The 21776-nt window shown below is 51.2% G+C and overlaps 1 protein-coding gene across 2 annotated transcripts in view; it reads left to right on the top strand.

The window, feature by feature from the left end:
* The window catches only part of MROH1 (maestro heat like repeat family member 1), a 103249-nt gene that overhangs the window by 70626 nt on the left and 10847 nt on the right, over positions 1-21776 (top strand). For both annotated transcript variants that reach the window (XM_075352781.1, XM_075352779.1), the window contains 7 exons: positions 8715-8827; positions 9446-9598; positions 9953-10107; positions 10458-10623; positions 14294-14487; positions 16431-16568; positions 16773-16887. In XM_075352781.1, coding sequence (XP_075208896.1) covers positions 8715-8827; positions 9446-9598; positions 9953-10107; positions 10458-10623; positions 14294-14487; positions 16431-16568; positions 16773-16887 — 1034 coding nt within the window. The remainder of the gene's footprint in view (positions 1-8714; positions 8828-9445; positions 9599-9952; positions 10108-10457; positions 10624-14293; positions 14488-16430; positions 16569-16772; positions 16888-21776) is intronic.

Genomic DNA, 21776 nt, shown 5'->3' with positions numbered 1-21776 from the left:
GATGCATTGATCTTCTGTGGCACCTTTCTCGTGGCTTCTGTGGTTGCTACTGCTGCTGATATTACATAAGGGGGCTTTACACGCTACGACATCGCTAATGCGAACTCGTTGGGGTCACGGAATTGGTGACGCACATCCGGCCGCATTAGCGATGCCGTTGCGTGTGACACCGATGAGCGATTTTGCATCGTTGCAAAAACGTGCAAAATCGCTCATCAGTGACACGGGGGTCCATTCTCAAAAATCGTTACTGCAGCAGTAACGAGGTTGTTCCTCGTTCCTGCAGCAGCACACATCGCTCCGTGTGACGCCGCAGGAACGAGGAAGCTCTCCTTACCTGCCTCCCGGCCGCTATGCGGAAGGAAGGAGGTGGGCGGGATGTTACGTCCCGCTCAGCTCCGCCCCTCCGCTGCTATTGGGTGGCCGCTCAGTGACGTCGCTGTGACGCCGCACGGACCGCCCCCTTAGAAAGGAGGCGGTTCGCCGGTCACAGCGACGTCGCCGGGCAGGTAAGTATGTGTGACGGGTCTGGGCGATGTTGTGCGGCACGGGCAGCGATTTGACCATGTCGCGCAACAGATGGGGGCGGGTACCCACATTAGCGATATTGGGACCGGTATCGCAGTGTGTAAAGCCCGCTATAGAAGTGCCTTGGTGGTGCAACAATCAAACCAGTGTGTCCACTGCTGTTACTTTTATAATTTGGCCTTTATGTATGAAGCATCTAAGATTCCTCCTATTCCTTCTCCGTTTGCTTCCTCCTGAGTCACGACGAGCCAATTTTTTTTATTTATTATAAATGAAGACTCTTATTCGGGTGTCCTTGTTATAGTTATATGCTGCCTGTAGTGGCAGGGGTCTCGGAGCGCCAGGCCTACACCTGTCACTCATCCATCTGCTACTGATCAATGTTTAAGCTAGAAATGCTGGGCCAGGCCTTGATCCTGGCCCCGTCCCATGCATCCATACTGTACTATTGCACTCTGGGGCAATTTATGCCAGTTTAGTGGTGTGTGCCCCTAATTTTTGGAAATGTGGAGACTCTTAAGTTGGTTTGTGTTGTCTGTAGTGGCAGGGGGCTCAGAGCACAGCCGGCATTCAGCCACCTTTCACTCATCCACATCTTACTATTCTTATGTGTCTCTGGCAATAACCTTCTATGGTGCTAATATTGCAGCCACCGGAGTGTGGCTGAGCAGAAAAGCAGTATGAGCAGTTGCATGAGGTATGAAGGCTCTCAGCCCACTAGGCCTACGCCTGTCACTCATCCACCTAAGTATTTATCATGCTTATAGTCTAGGAAGCTAATGGCTGTGCCACAACTGTTTGACTGCAATGTAAAACATTTTTGAGCTGTTTTGGCAGCTTTTCATTCCCCCCCCCCCCCTTCTTCCAACCCCAGGTGTTGTCTAGGCCTTTTATTTTTGCCTCTAATTGAATTAAATGGTGTTCGGATACCATCGGCGAACACAGGTAAATTCGTCTAAGGGCGGCTTTGCACGTTGCAACATCGCACGTGTGATGTCGGTGGGGTCAAATCGAAAGTGACGAACATCCGGCGTCACTTTCGACATCGTTGTGTGTAAATCCTAGATGATACGATAACGACGCTTTTGCGCTCGTTAATCGTATCATCGGTGCAAGCTCCGACTTTTTCATAATTACGCTGCCGCGACAGGTACGATGCTGTTCCTCGTTCCTGCGGCAGCACACATCGCTGTGTGTGCAGGAGCGAGGAACATCTCCTAACCTGCCGCCGGCGGCTATACGGAAGGAAGGAGGTGGGCGGGATGTTTACGTCCCGCTCATCTCCGCCGCTATTGGCCGCCAGCCGTGTGACGTCGCTATGACGCCGCACGACCCGCCCCCTTAGGAAGGAGGCATGTCGCCAGCCAGAGCGACTGTTGCAGGGCAGGTGAGTGCATGTGAAGCTGGCGTAGCGATAATTTTCGCTACGCCAGCTATCACAAGATATCGTACCTGCGACGGGGGTGGGGACTATCGCGTGCGACATCGCAGCATCGGCTTGTGATGGTGGCAGACCTTGCCCAAGTAATAGTGCCACAGCTCACATGGTGTCATAATCTTCAAAAGTTATACATTTGGTGGCTTTCCCCTGTGTTGTCCTCTCATCTGCTGTGTCTTGTCCTCCATCTTGTATATTTGGTAACTTCTCCCTATTTCATCCTCTCATCTGCTGTGTCTGGTCCTCCATCTTGTATATTTGGTGACTTCTCCCTATTTCATCCTCTCATCTGCTGTGTCTGGTCCTCCATCTTGTATATTTGGTAACTTCTCCCTATTTCATCCTCTCATCTGCTGTGTCTTGTCCTCCATCTTGTATATTTGGTAACTTCTCCCTATTTCATCCTCTCATCTGCTGTGTCTGGTCCTCCATCTTGTATATTTGGTGACTTCTCCCTATTTCATCCTCTCATCTGCTGTGTCTGGTCCTCCATCTTGTATATTTGGTGACTTCTCCCTATTTCATCCTCTCATCTGCTGTCTTGTCCTCCATCTTGTATATTTGGTACCTTCTTCCTATTTCATCCTCTTGTCTGCTGTGTCTGGTCCTCCATCTTGTATATTTGGTACCTTCGCCCTATTTCATCCTCTCATCTGCTGTGTCTGGTCCTCCATCTTGTATATTTGGTAACTTCTCCCTATTTCATCCTCTCATCTGCTGTGTCTGGTCCTCCATCTTGTATATTTGGTGACTTCTCCCTATTTCATCCTCTCATCTGCTGTGTCTTGTCCTCCATCTTGTATATTTGGTACCTTCGCCCTATTTCATCCTCTCATCTGCTGTGTCTGGTCCTCCATCTTGTATATTTGGTAACTTCTCCCTATTTCATCCTCTCATCTGCTGTGTCTGGTCCTCCATCTTGTATATTTGGTGACTTCTCCCTATTTCATCCTCTCATCTGCTGTGTCTTGTCCTCCATCTTGTATATTTGGTAACTTCTCCCTATTTCATCCTCTCATCTGCTGTCTTGTCCTCCATCTTGTATATTTGGTGACTTCTCCCTATTTCATCCTCTCATCTGCTGTGTCTGGTCCTCCATCTTGTATATTTGGTAACTTCTCCCTATTTCATCCTCTCATCTGCTGTGTCTTGTCCTCCATCTTGTATATTTGGTGACTTCTCCCTATTTCATCCTCTCATCTGCTGTGTCTTGTCCTCCATCTTGTATATTTGGTGACTTCTCCCTATTTCATCCTCTCATCTGCTGTGTCTTGTCCTCCATCTTGTATATTTGGTACCTTCTTCCTATTTCATCCTCTCATCTGCTGTGTCTTGTCCTCCATCTTGTATATTTGGTAACTTCTCCCTATTTCATCCTCTCATCTGCTGTGTCTGGTCTTCCATCTTGTATATTTGGTGACTTCTCCCTATTTCATCCTCTCATCTGCTGTGTCTTGTCCTCCATCTTGTATATTTGATGACTTCTCCCTATTTCATCCTCTCATCTGCTGTGTCTTGTCCTCCATCTTGTATATTTGGTGACTTCTCCCTATTTCATCCTCTCATCTGCTGTGTCTTGTCCTCCATCTTGTATATTTGGTGACTTCTCCCTATTTCATCCTCTCATCTGCTGTGTCTTGTCCTCCATCTTGTATATTTGGTGACTTCTCCCTATTTCATCCTCTCATCTGCTGTCTTGTCCTCCATCTTGTATATTTGATGACTTCTCCCTATTTCATCCTCTCATCTGCTGTGTCTGGTCCTCCATCTTGTATATTTGGTGACTTCTCCCTATTTCATCCTCTCATCTGCTGTCTTGTCCTCCATCTTGTATATTTGGTGACTTCTCCCTATTTCATCCTCTCATCTGCTGTCTTGTCCTCCATCTTGTATATTTGATGACTTCTCCCTATTTCATCCTCTCATCTGCTGTGTCTGGTCCTCCATCTTGTATATTTGGTGACTTCTCCCTATTTCATCCTCTCATCTGCTGTGTCTTGTCCTCCATCTTGTATATTTGGTGACTTCTCCCTATTTCATCCTCTCATCTGCTGTCTTGTCCTCCATCTTGTATATTTGGTACCTTCTTCCTATTTCATCCTCTCATCTGCTGTGTCTTGTCCTCCATCTTGTATATTTGGTAACTTCTCCCTATTTCATCCTCTCATCTGCTGTACCTTGTCTTCCATCTTGTATATTTGGTAACTTCTCCCTATTTCATCCTCTCATCTGCTGTACCTTGTCTTCCATCTTGTATATTTGGTGACTTCTCCCTATTTCATCCTCTCATCTGCTGTGTCTGGTCTTCCATCTTGTATATTTGGTGACTTCTCCCTATTTCATCCTCTCATCTGCTGTGTCTTGTCCTCCATCTTGTATATTTGGTAACTTCTCCCTATTTCATCCTCTCATCTGCTGTACCTTGTCCTCCATCTTGTATATTTGGTGACTTCTCCCTATTTCATCCTCTCATCTGCTGTGTCTTGTCCTCCATCTTGTATATTTGGTAACTTCTCCCTATTTCATCCTCTCATCTGCTGTGTCTGGTCCTCCATCTTGTATATTTGGTGACTTCTCCCTATTTCATCCTCTCATCTGCTGTGTCTGGTCCTCCATCTTGTATATTTGGTGACTTCTCCCTATTTCATCCTCTCATCTGCTGTGTCTGGTCCTCCATCTTGTATATTTGGTGACTTCTCCCTATTTCATCCTCTCATCTGCTGTGTCTTGTCCTCCATCTTGTATATTTGGTGACTTCTCCCTTTTTCATCCTCTCATCTGCTGTGTCTGGTCCTCCATCTTGTATAGTTGGTAACTTCTCCCTATTTCATCCTCTCATCTGCTGTGTCTTGTCCTCCATCTTGTATATTTGATGACTTCTCCCTATTTCATCCTCTCATCTGCTGTGTCTTGTCTTCCATCTTGTATATTTGATGACTTCTCCCTATTTCATCCTCTCATCTGCTGTGTCTTGTCCTCCATCTTGTATATTTGGTAACTTCTCCCTTTTTCATCCTCTCATCTGCTGTGTCTGGTCCTCCATCTTGTATAGTTGGTAACTTCTCCCTATTTCATCCTCTCATCTGCTGTGTCTTGTCCTCCATCTTGTATATTTGGTGACTTCTCCCTATTTCATCCTCTCATCTGCTGTGTCTGGTCCTCCATCTTGTATATTTGGTGACTTCTCCCTATTTCATCCTCTCATCTGCTGTGTCTTGTCCTCCATCTTGTATATTTGGTAACTTCTCCCTTTTTCATCCTCTCATCTGCTGTGTCTGGTCCTCCATCTTGTATAGTTGGTAACTTCTCCCTATTTCATCCTCTCATCTGCTGTGTCTGGTCTTCCATCTTGTATATTTGGTGACTTCTCCCTATTTCATCCTCTCATCTGCTGTGTCTTGTCCTCCATCTTGTATATTTGGTGACTTCTCCCTATTTCATCCTCTCATCTGCTGTGTCTTGTCCTCCATCTTGTATATTTGGTAACTTCTCCCTTTTTCATCCTCTCATCTGCTGTGTCTGGTCCTCCATCTTGTATATTTGGTAACTTCTCCCTTTTTCATCCTCTCATCTGCTGTGTCTGGTCCTCCATCTTGTATATTTGGTGACTTCTCCCTATTTCATCCTCTCATCTGCTGTGTCTTGTCCTCCATCTTGTATATTTGATGACTTCTCCCTATTTCATCCTCTCATCTGCTGTGTCTTGTCCTCCATCTTGTATATTTGATGACTTCTCCCTATTTCATCCTCTCATCTGCTGTGTCTTGTCCTCCATCTTGTATATTTGATGACTTCTCCCTATTTCATCCTCTCATCTGCTGTGTCTTTGTCAAGGTTAAAATGAAATACAGACAGCCGGATCCTTTAAAACCTACGCCTAGCCCCTATGGGGACTGGGTCCTCTAGCTCACCGGCGAGTGACAGTCACACCGTTAGGTCTCTGGCGCACTACCATTCTCCGGACTAGTGACCACCCCCTTTCACCAGGTGTCTCTCGAACCACAGGTAAAACAGCACACACAATGTATATGATGCTCACCGTGGAATGAAGGGTGATCAAATCCTTGATATCGAGCAACACCTGGATACTTGTGGAGCAGCCCCCAGACGTCCGGAAAATGGAAGCTCTGACTCACCCTTCTCGGTGGCCCCACACTTGGCGCGCCAACTGTCAAGGTTAAAATGACGATGATGATGAGACTCAAAGGATCTCTCGATATCCGGCTGCTGTTTCTAATTAAAAATGTCATGTGTGCACACGAGACTAAATAACTGGACAGCAAGTCAGTTACATCTATCTCCATGACTGGCTCTTGACCAAGTGCCCTTTTTATTGTTTGAAAGAAACTCTAGACCAAGCAGTAAGGGGGTGTAAACAAAAGTTTTAGTCCAATCAAGTATCACAGGTCAGGGCTTCATGACGTAGAGAGATCTGCACATCCTCCTTGGATTGGTCAGTCCAGACTCCAGGAATTTCCTTTGTCCATCTGTCTTGGGTGCAAAACAGGAAATGGCAGCCATCTTTACAATTACATGTGCTGGTATATACTGTGTCTAAGGAAAATACACTGAATATGCAATATACATATATACATGTTAGTAAGAAACAAAAGCATTCACAAATATGTGTGTTAGTTCACATCTACTGAACTATATAACTGAGTCTATGAAATGGCTGAATTAAGTATTTTTGGATACTCAATTCTTTATCCTCAACATCTTGTCCTCCATCTTGTATATTTGGTGACTTCTCCCTATTTCATCCTCTCATCTGCTGTGTCTTGTCCTCCATCTTGTATATTTGGTGACTTCTCCCTATTTCATCCTCTCATCTGCTGTGTCTTGTCCTCCATCTTGTATATTTGGTGACTTCTCCCTATTTCATCCTCTCATCTGCTGTGTCTTGTCCTCCATCTTGTATATTTGGTGACTTCTCCCTATTTCATCCTCTCATCTGCTGTGTCTGGTCCTCCATCTTGTATATTTGGTAACTTCTACCTATTTCATCCTCTCATCTGCTGTGTCTGGTCTTCCATCTTGTATATTTGGTAACTTCTCCCTATTTCATCCTCTCATCTGCTGTGTCTGGTCCTCCATCTTGTATATTTGGTGACTTCTCCCTATTTCATCCTCTCATCTGCTGTGTCTGGTCCTCCATCTTGTATATTTGGTGACTTCTCCCTATTTCATCCTCTCATCTGCTGTGTCTGGTCTTCCATCTTGTATATTTGGTAACTTCTCCCTATTTCATCCTCTCATCTGCTGTACCTTGTCCTCCATCTTGTATATTTGGTGACTTCTCCCTATTTCATCCTCTCATCTGCTGTGTCTGGTCCTCCATCTTGTATATTTGGTGACTTCTCCCTATTTCATCCTCTCATCTGCTGTGTCTGGTCCTCCATCTTGTATATTTGGTGACTTCTCCCTATTTCATCCTCTCATCTGCTGTGTCTGGTCCTCCATCTTGTATATTTGGTAACTTCTCCCTTTTTCATCCTCTCATCTGCTGTGTCTGGTCTTCCATCTTGTATATTTGGTGACTTCTCCCTATTTCATCCTCTCATCTGCTGTGTCTGGTCCTCCATCTTGTATATTTGGTGACTTCTCCCTATTTCATCCTCTCATCTGCTGTGTCTGGTCTTCCATCTTGTATATTTGGTACCTTCTCCCTATTTCATCCTCTCATCTGCTGTGTCTTGTCCTCCATCTTGTATATTTGGTGACTTCTCCCTATTTCATCCTCTCATCTGCTGTGTCTTGTCCTCCATCTTGTATATTTGGTAACTTCTCCCTATTTCATCCTCTCATCTGCTGTGTCTGGTCCTCCATTTTGTATATTTGGTGACTTCTCCCTATTTCATCCTCTCATCTGCTGTGTCTGGTCCTCCATTTTGTATATTTGGTGACTTCTCCCTATTTCATCCTCTCATCTGCTGTGTCTTGTCCTCCATCTTGTATATTTGGTACCTTCTCCCTATTTCATCCTCTCATCTGCTGTGTCTGGTCCTCCATCTTGTATATTTGGTAACTTCTCCCTATTTCATCCTCTCATCTGCTGTGTCTTGTCCTCCATCTTGTATATTTGATGACTTCTCCCCATTTCATCCTCTCATCTGCTGTGTCTGGTCCTCCATCTTGTATATTTGGTAACTTCTCCCTATTTCATCCTCTCATCTGCTGTGTCTTGTCCTCCATCTTGTATATTTGGTACCTTCTCCCTATTTCATCCTCTCATCTGCTGTGTCTAGTCCTCCATCTTGTATATTTGGTACCTTCTCCCTATTTCATCCTCTCATCTGCTGTGTCTTGTCCTCCATCTTGTATATTTGGTGACTTCTCCCTATTTCATCCTCTCATCTGCTGTGTCTTGTCCTCCATCTTGTATATTTGGTGACTTTTCCCTATTTCATCCTCTCATCTGCTGTGTCTGGTCTTCCATCTTGTATATTTGGTGACTTTTCCCTATTTCATCCTCTCATCTGCTGTGTCTTGTCCTCCATCTTGTATATTTGGTAACTTCTCCCTATTTCATCCTCTCATCTGCTGTGTCTGGTCTTCCATCTTGTATATTTGGTAACTTCTCCCTATTTCATCCTCTCATCTGCTGTGTCTTGTCCTCCATCTTGTATATTTGGTAACTTCTCCCTATTTCATCCTCTCATCTGCTGTGTCTTGTCCTCCATCTTGTATATTTGATGACTTCTCCTCATTACATCCTCTATTTCTGAGTCAGTTCTCCTATTTTCAGGTTTTGCTCCTGACCATCGGGATGAGCAGGTGGAGAAGCTGCAGACGCTGAGGGGCGGCCTCCTGAACCCGGACTCCAATGTCTTGTTCCATACTTGCTTTGAAATCGCAATGGTAAGATCTGGGGTCCGGGGGGTCCCAGAGTTTTGGTTTCTGAGGATCTCACTGCCATGTTGGACCAGTTGATTGTTGTGGAGCTGCAGAGACAGACCAGGAAACCTCTGCACAGCTAATTGTGTGAGGGCGCGGGGGTCTGCTTCTTGGGAGAGGGCGCGGGGGTCTATTGCTTGGGAGAGGGCGCGGGGGTCTGCTGCTTGGGAGAGGGCGCGGGGGGTCTGCTGCTTGGGAGAGGGCGCGGGGGTCTGCTGCTTGGGAGAGGGCGCGGGGGTCTGCTGCTTGGGAGAGGGTGCGGGGGTCTGCTGCTTGGGAGAGGGTGCGGGGGTCTGCTGCTTGGGAGAGGGCGCGGGGGTCTGCTGCTTGGGAGAGGGCGCGGGGGTCTGCTGCTTGGGAGAGGGCGCGGGGGTCTGCTGCTTGGGAGAGGGCGCGGGGGTCTGCTGCTTGGGAGAGGGCGCGGGGGTCTGCTGCTTGGGAGAGGGCGTGGGGTCTGGTCACTGTCAGGGGACGGAGCGCCTTGACTCTAGGGGGCGGGGGTGGAGCACCTTTTCTCTAGGGGACGGAGGCTTCTTTGATTTTGCGGGGCTGTTGCGATGTCTAATACAGTTGTCTCCACAGATCATCGGAAAGCGTCTTTCCCCGGAGCAGCTGACCAGTCTCCTGTTCATCACCTTCGAGGGTCTCTCAGATCCTGATGCCAATTGCTCCAGAGCAGCCACTGTGATGATCAACTCTCTTCTGAAGGATCGGGGAACCATCCTACTGTCCAAGGTATAATGCTGTGGAGGTGCCCTTCCCCCACTTCCGGCGTTGCCCGGACTCGCCCTTCCACCACTTCCCGCGTTGCCCGGACTCGCCCTTCCACCACTTCCCGCGTTGCCCGGACTCGCCCTTCCACCACTTCCCGCGTTGTGTCTCTTTCCCCTATTCCTTTCCCCCGGCGTTGCCCGGACTCGCCCTTCCCCCACTTCCCGCGTTGCCCGGACTCGCCCTTTCCCCACTTCCCGCGTTGCCCGGACTCGCCCTTCCACCACTTCCCGCATTTTCTCTTTCCCCTATTCCTTTCCCCCGGCGTTGTCTGATAATGGGGGACTGATGGTTTTTGATCACTTTTGTTCCTCTAAGGTCCCGGAGATAATTCAGCGTGTTCAGGAGCAGCTGGAGGAGACTCCGGAGGAGCACGTCAGGAAGGCAGCTGTACAGACGTTATATATACTGGCCACACAACATGTGAAGGCCGTGGTGTCCAGCCTACTCACCAGCCCTATACCATACGAAAGGTAATGGCCGACTCCTCAACTAAAGGCTTCATGACAAACCAAATATGTAGATATGCCCTCCTCCTCCTGTCCTCTAATCCTTCCTGACCGCACTCTATCTTTTCTGAACTACCCTTCTGTCTTCTGATCTTCTCTGACCTCTCCTCTCATCTTCTGATATCTGAGCCCTCCTCTCATCTTCTAATCCTCTCTGACCCCCTCCTCCTGTTGTCTGATCCTCTCTGACCCCCTCCTCCTCTCATCTTCTGATCCTCTCTGACCCCCTCCTCCTCTCATTTTCTGATCCTCTCTGACCCCCTCCTCCTTTCCTCTTCTGATCCTCTCTGACCCCGTCCTCTTCTTTCTTCTAGTGAGCTGTGCACCCTTTGGAGGGCACTGTCCTCGGATCCTCCTCTCACTTCTCAGGTTCTGAATATTCTTCTGGGAAAAATGACAGGTGACGTCCCCTACAAGGAGTGCAAGACATCGCTGCTGAGCTCCGCCTCCAACCGGGTGGCCACTCTCCAGCCGCTCGCTGTGAGTACAGCCCTGACCGGACATGTGACCCCGCGAACAGCGAGACGACTGGTTACTAATCCTGACACCAGCGCCGCTGGGGGACAACCTGTGTACAGTGTAGTATCAGCTATGTGAGGTTGTCACCCGGCCCGTACACTGTATACATCCTGTATACCCTGATCCTCCGCCTGACAACCTGTGTACAGTGTGGTATCAGCTATGTGAGGTTGTCACCCGGCCCGTACACGGTATACATCCTATATACTCTGATCCGCCACCTGACAACCTGTGTACAGTGTGGTATCAGCTATGCGAGGTTGTCACTTGGCCCGTACACTGTATATATCCTATATACCCTGATCCTCTGCCTGACAACCTGTGTACAGTGTGGTATCAGCTATGTGAGGTTGTCACCTGGCCCGTACACTGTATACATCCTATATACCCTGATCCTCTGCCTGACAACCTGTGTACAGTGTGGTATCAGCTATGTGAGGTTGTCACCCGGCCCGTACACTGTATACATCCTATATACCCTGATCCTCTGCCTGACAACCTGTGTACAGTGTGGTATCAGCTATGTGAGGTTGTCAGCCGGCCTGTACACTGTATATATCCTATATACCCTGATTTGCCGCCTGACAACCTGTGTACAGTGTGGTATCAGCTATGTGAGGTTGTCACCCGGCCCGTACACTGTATACATCCTATATACCCTGATCCGCCGCCTGACAATCTGTGTACAGTGTGGTATCAGCTATGTGAGGTTGTCAGCCGGCCTGTACACTGTATACATCCTATATACCCTGATCCTCCGCCTGACAACCTGTGTACAGTGTGGTATCAGCTATGTGAGGTTGTCACCCGGCCCGTACACTGTATACATCCTATATACCCTGATCCTCCGCCTGACAACCTGTGTACAGTGTGGTATCAGCTATGTGAGGTTGTCACCCGGCCCGTACACTGTATACATCCTATATACCCTGATCCGCCGCCTGACAATCTGTGTACAGTGTGGTATCAGCTATGTGAGGTTGTCACCCGGCCTGTACACGGTATATATCCTATATACCCTGATCCGCCGCCTGACAATCTGTGTACAGTGTGGTATCAGCTATGTGAGGTTGTCACCCGGCCTGTACACGGTATATATCCTATATACTCTGATCCGCCGCCTGACGACCTGTGTACAGTGTGGTATCAGCTATGTGAGGTTGTCACCCGGCCCGTACACTGTATATATCCTATATACCCTGATCCGCCGCCTGACAATCTGTGTACAGTGTGGTATCAGCTATGTGAGGTTGTCAGCCGGCCTGTACACTGTATACATCCTATATACCCTGATCCTCCGCCTGACAACCTGTGTACAGTGTGGTATCAGCTATGTGAGGTTGTCACCCGGCCCGTACACTGTATACATCCTATATACCCTGATCCTCCGCCTGACAACCTGTGTACAGTGTGGTATCAGCTATGTGAGGTTGTCACCCGGCCCGTACACTGTATACATCCTATATACCCTGATCCGCCGCCTGACAATCTGTGTACAGTGTGGTATCAGCTATGTGAGGTTGTCACCCGGCCTGTACACGGTATATATCCTATATACTCTGATCCGCCGCCTGACGACCTGTGTACAGTGTGGTATCAGCCATTAGAGGTTGTCACCCGGCCGTACACTATACCGGAGGAGGATCTGGGTATATACAGTGTATACGGTGTACGGGGTGGCTGACTACCTCTGTGATCTTCCCCGGGGCTGGTCGGGGTCAGGGCCCATGGTGGATGCTGCGCTCTGTTGCGGGACAGCGCTCAGTGTTTCCACATTACTCTTGCGCTTCCTGCCGCCGCCGTCCTGGCGTCCTCCTCTCTGGCCGTCCATCCTGAACAGGAGCTTCATTCCAGACGCGCAGCTGTAACACATCTTCATTTCCTCCTCGCAGGGGGAGGGGGAGCGCAGGGGAGTCTGGAAATACGGTCTGGACGGGGTTTACTCTCCCCGATTCCAGTTAATCCCTGGCTATATATACCTCTCCGCCGTCCAGGTGTTCATGCCTCCCCTCCCCCACACTTTCATCTACGCTCCCGCCAATGTCCCCTGTCACTGGCCTGTGCCCCCTCTCACTCCACCAACCCTGATACCAATCTGGGGCCCTGCTCACTGGGCTGGTGTATACACATTACTGATCCGGAGTTACCTCCTGCACTATACTCCAGAGCTGCACTCACTATTCTGCTGGTGCAGTCACTGTGTATATACATTACATTACTGATCCTGAGTTACCTCCTGTATTATACTCCAGAGCTGCACTCACTATTCTGCTGGTGCAGTCACTGTGTACATACATTACATTACTGATCCTGAGTTACCTCCTGTATTATACTCCAGAGCTGCACTCTTCTGCTGGTGCAGTCACTGTGTACATACATTACATTACTGATCCTGAGTTACCTCCTGTATTATACTCCAGAGCTGCACTCTTCTGCTGGTGCAGTCACTGTGTATATACATTACATTACTGATCCTGAGTTACCTCCTGTATTATACTCCAGAGCTGCACTCACTATTCTGCTGGTGCAGTCACTGTGTATATACATTACATTACTAATCCTGAGTTACCTCCTGTATTATACCCCAGAGCTGCACTCACTATTCTGCTGGTGCAGTCACTGTGTATATACATTACATTACTGATCCAGAGTTACCTCCTGTATTATACTCCAGAGCTGCACTCACTATTCTGCTGGTGCAGTCACTGTGCACATACTGTACATTACATTACTGATCCTGTACTGATCCTGAGTTACCTCCTGTATTATACTCCAGAGCTGCACTCACTATTCTGCTGGTGCAGTCACTGTGTACATACATTACTGATCCCGAGTTACCTCCTGTATTATACTCCAGAGCTGCACTCACTATTCTGCTGGTGTAGTCACTGTGTACATACATTACTGATCCTGAGTTACCTCCTGTATTATACTCTACTGTAGAGCTAAGGATCAGTAATGTAATGTATGTACACTGACTGCACCAGCAGAATAGTGAGTGCAGCTCTGGAGTATAATACAGGAGGTAACTCAGGATCAGTACAGGATCAGTAATGTAATGTACAGTATGTGCACAGTGACTGCACCAGCAGAATAGTGAGTGCAGCTCTGGAGTATAATACAGGAGGTAACTCGGGATCAGTAATGTAATGTATATACACAGTGACTGCACCAGCAGAATAGTGAGCGCAGCTCTGGAATATAATATATATAATGTTTTTGTGGTCACGTTCAGACACACTGTTGATTTTCTGTCTGTGACTTATGGTTGTCTGGAGGATGTAAGGGGTTAATGCGGGTGATGAGCGGAGGGTCTTGCAGACAGCTGTGAGTGGGTGGGCGTCCTGGTGAAATGTGATCCCCGCAGTGTCCTGTTATCCTCTCAGACGCTGGTCTCCTGGTTCCGGTGGTCTCCTGGTTCCGGTGGTCTCCTGGTTCCGGTGGTCTCCTGGTTCCGGTGGTCTCCTGGATCCGGTGGTCTCCTGTGATGCCCTAATCCCTTCATTGTCACCTACAGCTGTGTCTCTCGGGGCTCTGGGAAAGCTGGGTGATGGCCCCTGTGGGGCGCAGGGACACGGCTGAGTGTGGGGGCTGCCGGTGATGCCTGTGGCTTGTGTCTCCTCTCTTCTAGGCCACGTGTGCCCTCCGGGAGGTGCTGTCTCAGCCGCAGTCGTCCCCTGCTGTACAGGAGCTGTACTCGCAGCTGTTTGTGGCGCTCCTCCTGCGGGTCAGCTGTATGGTCGGCGTCCAGCCCCCCAAGAACCTCGGAGCAACCAAAGACCGGAAGAGCTCGACCCAGAGCAGCCGCAGCCTGGACCCGTGCAGGTAGAGCCCCCGACAGTGACCCCCGACCCTGCACCATAACTATTCCTGAGCCAGAGGTAATCCCCCTCCCCCCCATACTTCAGGCTCGCCCCATGCACTGGACACAGGGGACTTGTGGCCGCGGTCAGAGTTTCCAGTCCTTCATCCTTCCTCCCCGCTCTGTCTCTTCTCGTGGTGACAGCTTCTTTGCTTCGAGGATGATGAGATGTTTCCTTTGATCATAACATCCCCAGATGTGCCGAGTGGTGGGGGGCACAAACTTATCTGGTGTCAGTACACCAGAACCGGGGACACCCTGCACCCCAGAATATTAAATAATGACTGTCCATCTTTCAAGACCCCCACCAATTCTGGTTTGCTCAGACAGCAAACTCACCGGTCCCCTGATCAGGACCGTGCCCTTATTTCACCGTTGACTGGAGGTGTCTAATCAATGCCACTGGCCTGGTGCCATCCAACCCCCCTATCTCTCCGGCTGCTGGTGGCCCCCTCTCTCGGGTGGGCTGTCTCCGGCTCCTTCCCCCTTTTGCCTCTCTGGTGTGCCTCAAAAAGGCCACCCCTCCTTTCTCCTTTTTGTCTGATGCACTCCCTGTCTGATGCACTACTTCCCGTCCCCTTCCCTTTTTCTCCAGTGCGCTGCTGCCCACCCCCTTTTCTCTCTGGTACATTACCCTTGTGCTGCTGCCCGCCCTCCCTGTCTCTGCTGTGCTGCCCCCTTCCCTTTCTCTCCGGTGTACTATTACCCGTCCCCTTTTTCTCTCTGGTGTGTTGCTGCCCACCCTCCCTCTTTCCGCTGCTTTGCCGCCCACCCCCTTCCCTTCCTCTCCAGAGTTCTACCACCCGCCCCCCTTTTCCCTGTGGTGTGTTGCCGGTGCGCTGCCACCCTCCCTCTCTCCGCTGCGCTGCCGTCCGCCCTCCCTCCCTCTCTCCGCTGCGCTGCCGTCCGCCCGCCCTCCCTCTCTCCGCTGCGCTGCCGTCCGCCCGCCCTCCCTCTCTCCGCTGCGCTGCCGTCCGCCCGCCCTCCCTCTCTCCGCTGCGCTGCCGTCCGCCCGCCCTCCCTCTCTCCGCTGCGCTGCCGTCCGCCCGCCCTCCCTCTCTCCGCTGCGCTGCCGTCCGCCCGCCCTCCCTCTCTCCGCTGCGCTGCCGTCCGCCCGCCCTCCCTCTCTCCGCTGCGCTGCCGTCCGCCCGCCCTCCCTCTCTCCGCTGCGCTGCCGTCCGCCCGCCCTCCCTCTCTCCGCTACGCTGCCGTGTCGCCCGCCCTCCCTCTCTCCGCTGCGCTGCCGTCCGCCCGCCCTCCCTCTCTCCGCTGCGCTGCCGTCCGCCCGCCCTCCCTCTCTCCGCTGCGCTGCCGTCCGCCCGCCCTCCCTCTCTCCGCTGCGCTGCCGTCCGCCCGCCCTCCCTCTCTCCGCTGCGCTGCCGTCCGCCCGCCCTCCCTCTCTCCGCTGCGCTGCCGTCCGCCCGCCCTCCCTCTCTCCGCTGCGCTGCCGTCCGCCCGCCCTCCCTCTCTCCGCTGCGCTGCCGTCCGCCCGCCCTCCCTCTCTCCGCTGCGCTGCCGTCCGCCCGCCCTCCCTCTCTCCGCTGCGCTGCCGTCCGCCCGCCCTCCCTATCTCCGCTGCGCTGCCGTCCGCCCGCCCTCCCTCTCTCCGCTGCGCATCCGTCCGCCCGCCCTCCCTATCTCCGCTGCGCTGCCGTCCGCCCGCCCTCCCTCTCTCCGCTGCGCTGCCGTCCGCCCGCCCTCCCTCCCTCTCTCCGCTGCGCTGCCGTCCGCCCGCCCTCCCTCTCTCTCTCTGCTGCGCTGCCGCCCGCCCTCCCTCTCTCCGCTGCGCTGCCGTCCGCCCTCCCTCCCTCTCTCCGCTGCGCTGCCGTCCGCCCACCCTGCCTCTCTCCGCTGCGCTGCTGCCTGCGCCATGTTTTCCTCTGATTCTGTGCCTTTTTGTTTCCAGCTCTGCGGCGGAGGCTCTGCACTTCATGCTGGTCCAGGGAGGCAGTGAGGAGGTTGCGCTGAATGTGGCAGCTGATGGAGGCTGGGAAAATATGAAAAAAGAGGACACCCATCATATAGGAGTATCGTCACTGAGCAGGTAACAGACCCCAATATCACCCCCCCTTTCCTCCCAGCAGTAGGTGAGCAGGGCCCTTCAGCTGACCCTCCACTGTCCCCTCTGATTATGGGACTCGTATACTGTGGCCCCCTCTTGTAATAATTATGGTGCCCCCAGATAACGGTCACCCTTTTGTGAGCACCCCATCTTCTTTCCTGCCATACATCTCCTCTCTATTTGCAGTGCCATGGTGCGGTACGCCGGACCCAAACTCCCAGACATCATAAAGAGACTGCAGGCGGTCCAGAGCAGCGCGTACGACAACCAGCGGGTGACCGCCACTGCCTTCCTCGCCCAGGTCAGGAGACCATACAGTGGCCAACGTGTATCCCCCTCCTAAGCCCATCTCTACCCCTGTACTGAAGCGCCCCCCCCCCCCTCTCCCACCTCTCCCGCTTTGACCACCCTCTCCCCGTCTGATTTAAGACTGTTCTTGACGTGTGTCGGCTGCATGTTGTGGAATGGGATCCGTGAAGGTGCTGGCTGCCTGTCTGGTGATATGGGCAGGCACTGATTGCCAATCAGGGCAACCCTAAGGGTGCCAGCCATCTGTCGAGGTATTGTGCGGGTGCCGGTTGCCTGTCAGGGGATTGTGCAGGTGGCGGTTGCCTGTCAGGGGTCTGTGTGGGGGCAGATTACCTGTCGGGGGTCTGTGTGGGGGCAGATTTCCTGTTGCGCGCCCTTGTAGGGGGCCAGTTGCCTGTCGGGGGATTGTACGGGGGCCGGTTGCCTGTCGGGGGATTGTACGGGGGCCGGTTGCCTGTCGGGGGATTGTACGGGGGCCGGTTGCCTGTCGGGGGATTGTACGGGGGCCGGTTGCCTGTCGGGGGATTGTTCGGGGGCCGGTTGCCTGTCGGGGGATTGTACGGGGGCCGGTTGCCTGTCGGGGGATTGTACGGGGGCCGGTTGCCTGTCGGGGGATTGTACGGGGGCCGGTTGCCTGTCGGGGGATTGTACGGGGGCCCGTTGCCTGTCGGGGGATTGTACGGGGGCCGGTTGCCTGTCGGGGGATTGTACGGGGGCCGGTTGCCTGTCGGGGGATTGTACGGGGGCCCGTTGCCTGTCGGGGGATTGTACGGGGGGCCCGTTGCCTGTCGGGGGATGGTACGGGGGCCCGTTGCCTGTCGGGGGTCCTTGCGGGGGCCGGTTGCCTGTCGGGGGATTGTACGGGGGCCCGTTGCCTGTCGGGGGTCCTTGCGGGGGCCGGTTGCCTGTCGGGGGATTGTACGGGGGCCCGTTGCCTGTCGGGGGATGGTACGGGGGCCCGTTGCCTGTCGGGGGTCCTTGCGGGGCCGGTTGCCTGTCGGGGGTCTGTGCGGTCTCCTGCTATGACGCGCTCCGTACACTTATGATCTAGCTCGTGTGCACACAGCGACGTGGATAGAGCGGTGTCCCGTCCTCGGTCATTCTCACCGCAGTCTGGAAGTTTCCAGCATAACAAACGTCTTGCATCAGCGCTCAGCGGCTCTGGCAGGACGTCCCGGGTTATGGAAAAATCCATCATCTGCCGCTTCTCCGTGCTCCCTGGACGGCGACTCGGCCACCGCTCCTGCGTCCTGGAAGCAGAGCCTGTAACCCGAGCAGCTGAGGCAGATCTGCGGTGCAGGAACGAGCCGGCCTGGCACGTCGCCCCATCTATCACCGCTGCAAACTATCCATACTAAATAGGAGGTGCAGGACACAACCACAACCCCCATCCTCCCCCTGGGGTTAACGTGCTGCGGAATGGAGGCCTGCTGCTTGTGCTTCACACCTCACCACGTACAGAATGGAGAAAGAGGGACATGTAAAACTGCAGCTAAAAACGCCACACACTGTCTGCATCCTCCATACACTGCAAAATGACGTCCGTCCATTAATTCAGAAGCCAAGAGGTGACGTCCAGGCAAAATATCGGAGTCTACAAGTCGCTCCTCACAAGGTCTATCAGTTCCGGTGGCACCCGGCAGTGGAGGCGGCTCATCTGCTCCATAATAGTGACATCACAGACGTCCATACAAGCACCGGGCGACGCGCGTTACACAAGTCTGGAATGGTGACCCGAAAAAAGGGAAAGACTCCTCAACTGCAATATCATCATAAGAAGCGTCGGCTCTAGATTACAAAGAAGAACAAGAAGTGGAAGATTGGAAACGGGCGATGTGGAGAGATGAGACTGAAGACAATAGAGGGCTCTGATGGGGGGAAATGGGAAGAAACAAGGGAAAAGGGGCGAACGGATCGAGAAGTCGGATGAACTGTCAAGAGGAAGAAGCCTGATATGAGGGTGTTTACTGCCAAAGGCGTTGGCTACTTGACCGGGATGGATGGTGGTCTCAATGCTGAGCTATATGTGAGGATCCTACAAGACAAGTTAGTTCATACACCTGAGTACTATGGGTATGAAAAGGACGTCATAGTGTTCCGGAAGGACAACGACCCGAAGCATACGCCGAGATTGGAGAATAAATGGGTCAATGACAATGGAGTAGAGGAGCCTGACTGTGCCTACAGACCCCAGACCTAGACCCAATCCAACACTTGAGGATTTATACAGCTTTTTCTTCCCCCACAAGTGACCAAACCGGTATACACCAACATTGGGAACGTGGAAAAGAGACCTGACCAGTATATACCAACACTGGGAACGTGGAGAAAGAGACCTGACCAGTATACACCAACACTGGGAACATGAAGAAGAAACCTGACCAGTATACACCAACACTGGGAACGTGGAGAAGAGACCTGACCAGTATACACCAACACTGGGAACGTGGAGAAGAGACCTGACCAGTATACACCAACACTGGGAACATGGAGAAGAGACCTGACCAGTATACACCAACACTGGGACCGTGGAGAAGAGACCTGACCAGTATACACCAACACTGGGAACATGGAGAAGAGACCTGACCAGTATATACCAACACTGGGAACGTGGAGAAGAGACCTGACCAGTATACACAAACACTGGTAACGTGGAGAAGAGACCTGACCAGTATACACCAACACTGGGAACAGGAAGAAGAGACCTGACCAGTATACACCAACACTGGGAACATAGAGAAGAGACCTGACCAGTATACACCAACACTGGGAACATGGAGAAGAGACCTGACCAGTATACACCAACACTGGGAACGTGGAGAAGAGACCTGACCAGTATACACCAACACTGGGAACGTGGAGAAGAGACCTGACCAGTATACACCGACACTGGGAACGTGGAGAAGAGACCTGACCAGTATACACCGACACTGGGAACGTGGAGAAGAGACCTGACCAGTATACACCAACACTGGGAATGTGGAGAAGAGACCTGACCAGTATACACCAACACTGGGAACGTGGAGAAGAGACCTGAGCAGTATACACCAACACTGGGAATGTGGAGAAGAGACCTGACCAGTATACACCAACACTGGGAATGTGGAGAAGAGACCTGACCAGTATACACCAACACTGGGAACGTGCAGAAGAGACCTGACCAGTATACACCAACACTGGGAACATGGAGAAGAGACCTGACCAGTATACACCAACACTGGGAACATGGAGAAGAAACCTGACCAGTATACACCAACACTGGGAACATGGAGAAGAGACGTGACCAGTATACACCAACACTGGGAACGTGGAGAAGAGACCTGACCAGTATACACCAACACTGGGAACGTGGAGAAGAGACCTGACCAGTATACACCAACACTGGGAACGTAAAGAAGAGACCTGACCAGTATACACCAACACTGGTAACGTGGAGAAGAGACCTGACCAGTATACACCAACACTGGGAACGTGGAGAAGAGACCTGACCAGTATACACCAACACTGGGAACGTAAAGAAGAGACCTGACCAGTATACACAAACACTGGTAACGTGGAGAAGAGACCTGACCAGTATACATCAACACTGGGAACAGGAAGAAGAGACCTGACCAGTATACACAAACACTGGTAACGTGGAGAAGAGATCTGACCAGTATACACCAACACTGGGAACAGGAAGAAGAGACCTGACCAGTATACACCAACACTGGGAACATAGAGAAGAGACCTGACCAGTATACACCAACACTGGGAACATGGAGAAGAGACCTGACCAGTATACACCAACACTGGGAACATGGAGAAGAAACCTGACCAGTATACACCGACACCAACAAGAATTGACATTTTACGGCACCTAAAACCATAAGGAAAAAATAAGCAACATGCGCACAACACTTCAGAATTCTCATTCACTTTTCTGGCATGAGGACACACGCAGATTTGGGGAACAAACTGCACCACAAATGTATCGATACTACACCGTGCACACAAGGAAAAAAAAGAAAAAAAGATAACCAGCACGATCTGAAATTGGCATGCATCATATAAAAAGTGAAAATTCACAAATTTATTCCAACTGTACTATAATAAAAAAATGAGATTTTTAGCAAATAATTGATCAATTTTTTGAGCCACCCCTGCCAACGTCACGGCAAATCTCAATAGGGGGGTCCTACTCTACATTCTGTATTTCATGTGCCATGCGGCCTCCTAGATAAAGTTAAAAGCAGAACCATAATGGAGCACACATACCTGCAACCAGTATATAGCCGCTTCCATGTTGCAAAAAAGGCACTTGTGGATAGAGACCAGCCCAGGTCCCAGCATGTGGAGAAAGCCCCACACATACCAGGACTATATCAGAACTGATCCTCCCAGTGCCAAACAGCAACCATTGATAAAGGCGGACCAGATCCAAGAATGGTGCTTAATTAGCAATGCCTGTGGAAAGGGGTGAGGTAACTGAGTCTGAACAGCCACCAACAGGAGGAATATATTGCAAACCAAAATCAGGCGTGCATGGTATGGTGTTGGTCAGACACCAGATTTGTAGCATAACTACGGTTGGTAGCTGTTCAGATTCAGTTACCTCACCCTTTTCCACAGGCAATGCTAATTAAGCACCATCTTGGATCTGGTCCGCCTTTATCAATGGTTGCTGGTTGGCACTGGGAGGATCAGTTGTGATATAGTCCTGGTATGGTGCAGAGCTTGCTCCACATGCTGGGACCTGGGCTGGTCTCTATCCACAAGTGCCTTTTTTGCAACATAGAAGCGGTTATATACAGGTTACAGGTATGTGTGCTCTATTATGGTTCTGCTTTTAACTTTATCTAGGAGGCCGCATGGCACATGAAATACAGAATGTAGAGTAGG

This window comes from Anomaloglossus baeobatrachus, chromosome 6, assembly GCF_048569485.1.
Source record: "Anomaloglossus baeobatrachus isolate aAnoBae1 chromosome 6, aAnoBae1.hap1, whole genome shotgun sequence".
Lineage (NCBI taxonomy): Eukaryota > Metazoa > Chordata > Amphibia > Anura > Aromobatidae > Anomaloglossus > Anomaloglossus baeobatrachus.
The sequence above is the reverse complement of the archived record's forward strand: the minus strand, read 5'-3'. Positions and strand labels throughout refer to the sequence as shown.